The following is a 6,000-nucleotide window of genomic DNA, read 5'->3' on the forward strand; positions in this document are numbered from 1 at the left end:
GCCCCGGTGGGTAAGGCCTGGTGTGGGGGATGCCCTCTGAGGGCTCACAGCAGCACTCACTTTGGCAGCACATAGACTAAACTTGAGGGTTCGAGGCAGCAAGATGCAGAACGGAGGCTGGTTTTTGTCCTCCAAGCCCATTCTCCGTATCAGCCAGCTTGTTTTAGCAAACTCACTTCCACGCCAAGTGTACGGATGCACTCAGGGTGCAGGTAAGAAGCCAAAACCCCAACCGTTCTACAAATGAGTGGATTGGTCCCGACACAGGTTTTGGAGGTCAGGAAGCACGCCTGTGGCCTGCAGGGACGTTCCTAGGACAGAGGCCCTGGCTGATGTGGGGTGGGGTGCAGGGGAGCATTTCAGGGGGCCCCTGAGCCAGGAAACCCGTGGGCGGGCAGGAGGGGAACGCCCGGGGTGAAGGAAGCTGACTTCTGTTTTTAGGGTCTGGCCCTTTCACTGGTGTGAAACAGGTCCTTGTGGAGGCAAGGAAGCCACCTGCCAGTCCTGCCCCTTTGATCCCCTAGCCATCCCTGCAGGGGCTAGAATCGGGGGGCACAGGAAGTCACGGCCCTGAGGGCCCCCTGCACACCTGTGGCCATACCAGTGCGGCTTGGACAGAACCAGGCGAGCCACACGTGGAGTCGGGCGGTGGAGGGCTGGACCCCCAGGGCCCATGGCAGGGAGCACGGCTCACCTGGCCAGGACAGGGCGGAAAGGGGACCCAGGGTGGGAAACTCGGCCTCCTGCATCCTCCCAATTCCCTGGGACCCTGAATTCTCCTAGGGAACTGGCACCCCAGGAGTGGCCGTGTTCCCCATCAGCCCCTGTGGCACAAGCCCACGGACGTCCTCCTCAGCATCCCACCCCCCTGGAGGTGCGATAGGTCTGCATCCCACCTGCAGGGCAAGTTCTGGCTGTCGTCGTGCGTACAGATGAGGAAGCCCCATCTCATGGCCGCAGATACCCTCCCCCCCGCCCGACCCAAGAGACGGCGGGAGCCCAGCAGGTCCCTGTCCACCCCAGGCCAACCCCTTGCCCCCTCCCCACAACAACCATTCTCCTAACCTGGGTGACCTTGGCCAAGGCCTCCCCCACCATCCTGTGGGGCCCCATCCACACCCGTGAGCGGGTCCCCAGGCCGGGCCCCTGAGACGTTCTCATGGCACCCAGCCCACCACAGCCTTCATCCAGTCTGCGGCCAGGCAGGGCCGGTGGCCCCAGGGCAGGGCCCACATCTGCCCAGATCCCACCCAGCGCCTGAGGGGAGGCCCACCCGTGGGCAGCAGAGCAGGGGCCGTGGCCTCCAGCACCCCACCCACCAGCCAGCATCTGACCCATTGTCTCTGCCACCAGGTGCACACCATGCCCTTCGGGGACAATCGCTCGGAGGTGACAGAGTTCATCCTGGTGGGCTTCTCGGGCTCGCTGGGCCTCCACGTGTGCCTGGTGGTGCTGTTCACGCTGGCCTACATGCTGACCGTCACAGAGAATGTGGTCGTCGTCGCCGTGATCCGGGTCAGCCCCCAGCTGCACAAGCCCATGTATGTCTTCCTCAGCAACCTGTCCTTCCTGGAGGTGTGGTACGTCTCCGTCACCGTGCCCAAGATGCTGCTCAGCCTGGCGGAGCCCCAGTTCCGACACATCTCCTTCACGGGCTGCATGACGCAGCTGTATTTCTTCCTGGCGCTGGCCTGCACCGAGTGCACGCTCCTGGGCGTCATGGCCTACGACCGCTACGTGGCCATCTGCAGCCCCCTGCGCTACCCGGCCATCATGAGCCCCAGCCTCTGCAGCTTCCTGGCCGCCAGCTCCTGGCTCTCGGGCTTCACCGTCTCCCTGGGAAAGGTCTTCTTCATCTCGCGCCTGGGCTACTGTGGCCCCAACGTCATGAACCACTTCTTCTGCGACGTGTCCCCCCTGCTGAGCCTCGCGTGCTCCGACGTGTCCGTGGCGGAGCTGGTCGACTTCCTCCTGGCTCTGCTCATCCTGCTGGGGCCGCTGCAGCTCACCATCTTCTCGTACGCCGCCATCCTCGGCACCGTGCTGCGCATCCCGTCCGCCGCCGGCCGGCGCAAGGCCTTCTCCACCTGTGCCTCGCACCTGGCCGTGGTGGTCATCTTCTACTCCGCCTCCCTCTTCATCTACGCCCGGCCACGCGCCATCTACTCCTTTGACTTCAACAAGGTGGTGTCCGTGGTCTACACGGTGCTCACGCCCCTGCTCAACCCCATCATCTACTGCCTGCGGAACCAGGAGGTCAAGGAGGCCCTACGCAAGGCAGTGCAGAGGGTGGCCCAGGCTCTGGGTGCCCCGTCCTAGGGGCCTCCCTGGGACCTCGCGCTCCCTCAGACCTGCTCCAGACCTCTGTGTCTCCAGTTTATCTCCTGAGTGGCTCCGGTGGGGTGAGGGGCTGAAGGCAGAGTCCTTCCTGTCCCTCATCTGAGTGGTGCCTGCCCAGGACACAGGTTTGGTGACCACCCCAACCTGGCTCACCCCTTCCTGGGTGACAGATGCCTGGAACAGACGCCTCGTGTGGAGCCCCCAACCCTGACCCTCTCCGGGTGCCACACAAGGTATCATCCTGGGACACTTTGCAACTGCTGCAGAGTACCAGTTACCCCCGCTCCAGGTGGGGACACCCCCGTCCCCCACATCATGCAAGAGTGGGAGTCCACGTTGCAGGCTGGCCCCACGTCCTTGTTGAGGCCCCAGGCAGTTGGGCGCTCCCTCCTCTAACCAGGCCCCCAGAGACCCGGTCAGCCGCAGCACCACGACCCCCTGCAGTTATGGGAGGTCTCGGGCCGTGCAGGGTGATGCCCAGGGCAGGTGTGTTGACAACCCAGCAGAGCAAATAAGACTCTGAGGAGTGGTGGATATTCCCAAATGAAAACCAGAACCGGCCACTGAAACCAGCGTCCCCTGACCAGTGTCCCTGTGACCAGCATCCCTCTCTGTTGGGAGTAGGTGGAGTAAGCGAGGCCAGGCTTGAAAGTGTACGTGGGCCCTGATGCCTGCCCCAGCCACAGCCCCCACACACGCATTGTCACCAAGGGGCAATAGGGTGGCGTCCACGCCCGCTGCACGCCTGGCTGACCCGGGAGGGCAGGACCTGGGTCTCCCCAGAGGAGCCCTCACCTGCTCTCCTGCTCTCCTTGGCGCCTGGCTTCAAAAGGCGCTCCACGCGAGCCAGCGGATGACTGTGATGGTGCCGTTAACTTTCCACGGCGGCTTCTAGAGTCACAAGGCCTGGCCCCAGCCTGTGCCGCCTGAGAGTTGGTCAGAAATCTCGTGGTGCCTGTGCAGGATTTTAGGTAATAGCTGTCAACTGTGCTGGCAAGGTTGGGAAACCTAGAATGTTCGTCTTGTGCAATGGACGATGGGGGCTTTGAGCTTCACTCTCAGGGCCACCCCAGAAACACACTACAGACTGAGGGTTCAGACCACTCATTCAGCACACACTGGGCTCAATGGGTGTGATGGGCCTTGTGCTGAACGTGACCCGAAGCCTGTGAGACCAGGCCCCACCTCGAGCACAGTGTTACCGAGGGCAAGGGCTCACGGAGCGCAGGGCAGTGAGGTAGCAGCGGACCGTCATTGCGTTAGGAGGTGGTGCTAGGCGGCGAGGGGCTCTCTGTTGTCCCAGGGAGGACACTGCAAGGAGCGGGGGCCAGGGCTATGGGCGGAGCTAAGCAGGGAGCTGCTGCTGGACAGACCAGCACTGACCAACCCGTCGCTGAGTCCTTTCCAAGGGTCTTGGCACAGACCCCACTGCCGTGGCGGCCACTAGGGTTAGCGAATGTCCCACGCAAGGTGCCTGTAAGTCTACAATTTCAGGCACCTCCCTCTTTCATGTGGATGTGCTTCCAAATCAAACTACTGTAAAATGATTGCTTTAAAACATGGGGTGAAAATACTATTGTGCTCACTGGTTTGTCAATCCATAAAGCAAGCATTGAGTGCCAGCCTCTCACTGGGTGCTGTGTGGCCCTGCAGAGACCAGCTGGGTCAGGGAATTCACAGCCTGGCTTAGACACCCGGAAGCAACAGACACCGCTCGGGTCCGGGCCCAGCACACAGCAGGGCCTCCAAGGCACCAAAGACACAGGAACTGGTCCAGGCCGGGCATTGGTGCTGTGGGCAGGACCTGGTCCGGGGGGAGCACAGGTGCCATGGGCAGGACCTGGTCCAGGGGACACGGGTGCCGTGGGCAGGACCTGGTCCGGGGGGGCACGGGCGCCATGGGCAGGACCTGGTCCGAGTGGGCACGGGTGCTGTGGGCAGGACCTAGTCTGGGAGGGGCACAGGTGCCGTGGGCAGGACCTGGTCTGGGGGGGCACGGGTGCCGTGGGCAGGACCTAGTCTGGGAGGGGCACAGGTGCCGTGGGCAGGACCTGGTCCGGGGGGGGCACAGGCGCCGTGGGCAGGACCTGGTCCGGGGGGGCACGGGTGCCGTGGGCAGGACCTGGTCCGGGGGGGGCACAGGTGCCGTGGGCAGGACCTGGTCCGGGGGGGGCACGGGTGCCGTGGGCAGGACTGTGAGGCTACAGAGCCGCCCGAGGGAGGAGCCTGAGCTCTGGGCCACCTGAGGCTGGGTGGTCAGCTGTCCATCCACCCAGACAGGCAGGTCTGAGAAGGAGGACCCCGGAAAGCCCAAGAGGTTGCCCGGTTCCTGGCTCTGGAGCTCCAGGGAAAAGTGACCAGAAACAGAACTTGGAGAGTCGTCAGCTTACAGAGGGTGCGCCGTCAGGAGTAGGAGAAGGTCACCAGCCGGGGATGAAGCAGAGAAGCACCCCTAGCAAGGAAGCCCTGAGGCGGGAGAGGTGGCCAGGGGGGAGGTCCCCGTAAGGCACCAAGTGAGGACAGACCTGTTCCACTGGGTTTGTCAGCAGGTGGCTCGTCAGGTGGGAGAGGGAGAGGGGGTGCTGGAAGGGGCACACCTGCCAGGTCAGCTGGAGAAAGGGCATTGAAGGAACACTGGCGGAGGAGGGGGCTGCTAGAGGAGGCGGCTGTTGGGGGGAGGGGGCTCCTTGTTGCCGAGCCAGCTGATGGGAAGAGCTTGAGGAGGGAGGGGTTGAGGCAAAGGGACGTAGCCCATCTGGGCAGGAACAGGCCAGGGCCTCAGCTGGGAGGGAGCCCAGCCCTCAGCTCTCCCCGTTCTGAGCGAGGACTGCAGGAGGAATCTCCCTACCAGACTCCCCAGAGCTGCAAAGGGCACCCTTCTCTGAGCTGGCCCCTGCTCTCCAGGCCATACCCGGTCCGGGACGATTCTCATCCTAAGCTCCACCTACCCCCACCCCACACCCTGTCCTGGGCTCCAGGCCTCTCAACAGCCCCCACTCCACAGGGGCCCCTCCCACCAAATTTGGATGACTTCCCCTCCAGGGGGACAGAGAGACCTCACGCTGTAATACTGGCATCCACCTGTGCTCACCCCACATTGCCAGCCCTGCAGGGCTGTGCCTCTGTCCCCCTCCACACCATCCCCAAGCAGAACCCCTGCTGGGACCACCCTGGTCTCCTACCCCTCACCCATTCACTTGATCCTGCCATCAGACTCCTGTCGTCCACAGGTTAAATTCCCAAATCCTTACTGAGATCCTGTGATCCAGGTCTCCCCAGCCCCTACCCGAGGACACTGAGGAGAACAGTCCCCTTTGCCCTGACCCCTCTCACAAGCTTGACTCCAAGTGGGGCTCACACAGAAAGACATCCCCTAAACTGCCCCAGCTCCCCGGGCATCCACCTGTGTCTGTCCATCTACTATATACACGTGTTCCAGGCACCCCACCCTCAGGTGGACAGAAGCATCCTGCAGGCCCAGCCGCTCTGTCCACATGTGCCCTGGTGCAGGGACCAAGCACCGGGAGAAAGGCAGCTGTCGGGCTGGAGGCCATGGGAGAGGCCCCTGGCATCCACTGGGACCATCCAGCTGGCTCCTTCCTCATCGGGGCCAGAACTGCCTGATCTGATGCTCCATTTGTTCTGTTTCCTCAGACTCTG

General features: G+C 63.2%; 1 protein-coding gene across 1 annotated transcript; it reads left to right on the forward strand.

Annotated features, from left to right (window-relative positions):
* Positions 1-1,362: 1,362 nt before the first annotated feature.
* On the forward strand, positions 1,363-2,319 carry LOC115527676 (olfactory receptor 226-like). The gene has a single exon (XM_030335459.1). It carries the CDS (start codon positions 1,363-1,365, stop codon positions 2,317-2,319), a length of 957 nt encoding a protein of 318 aa, XP_030191319.1.
* Positions 2,320-6,000: the final 3,681 nt, after the last annotated feature.

This window comes from Lynx canadensis, chromosome D2, assembly GCF_007474595.2.
Source record: "Lynx canadensis isolate LIC74 chromosome D2, mLynCan4.pri.v2, whole genome shotgun sequence".
Taxonomy (NCBI): Eukaryota; Metazoa; Chordata; class Mammalia; order Carnivora; family Felidae; genus Lynx; species Lynx canadensis.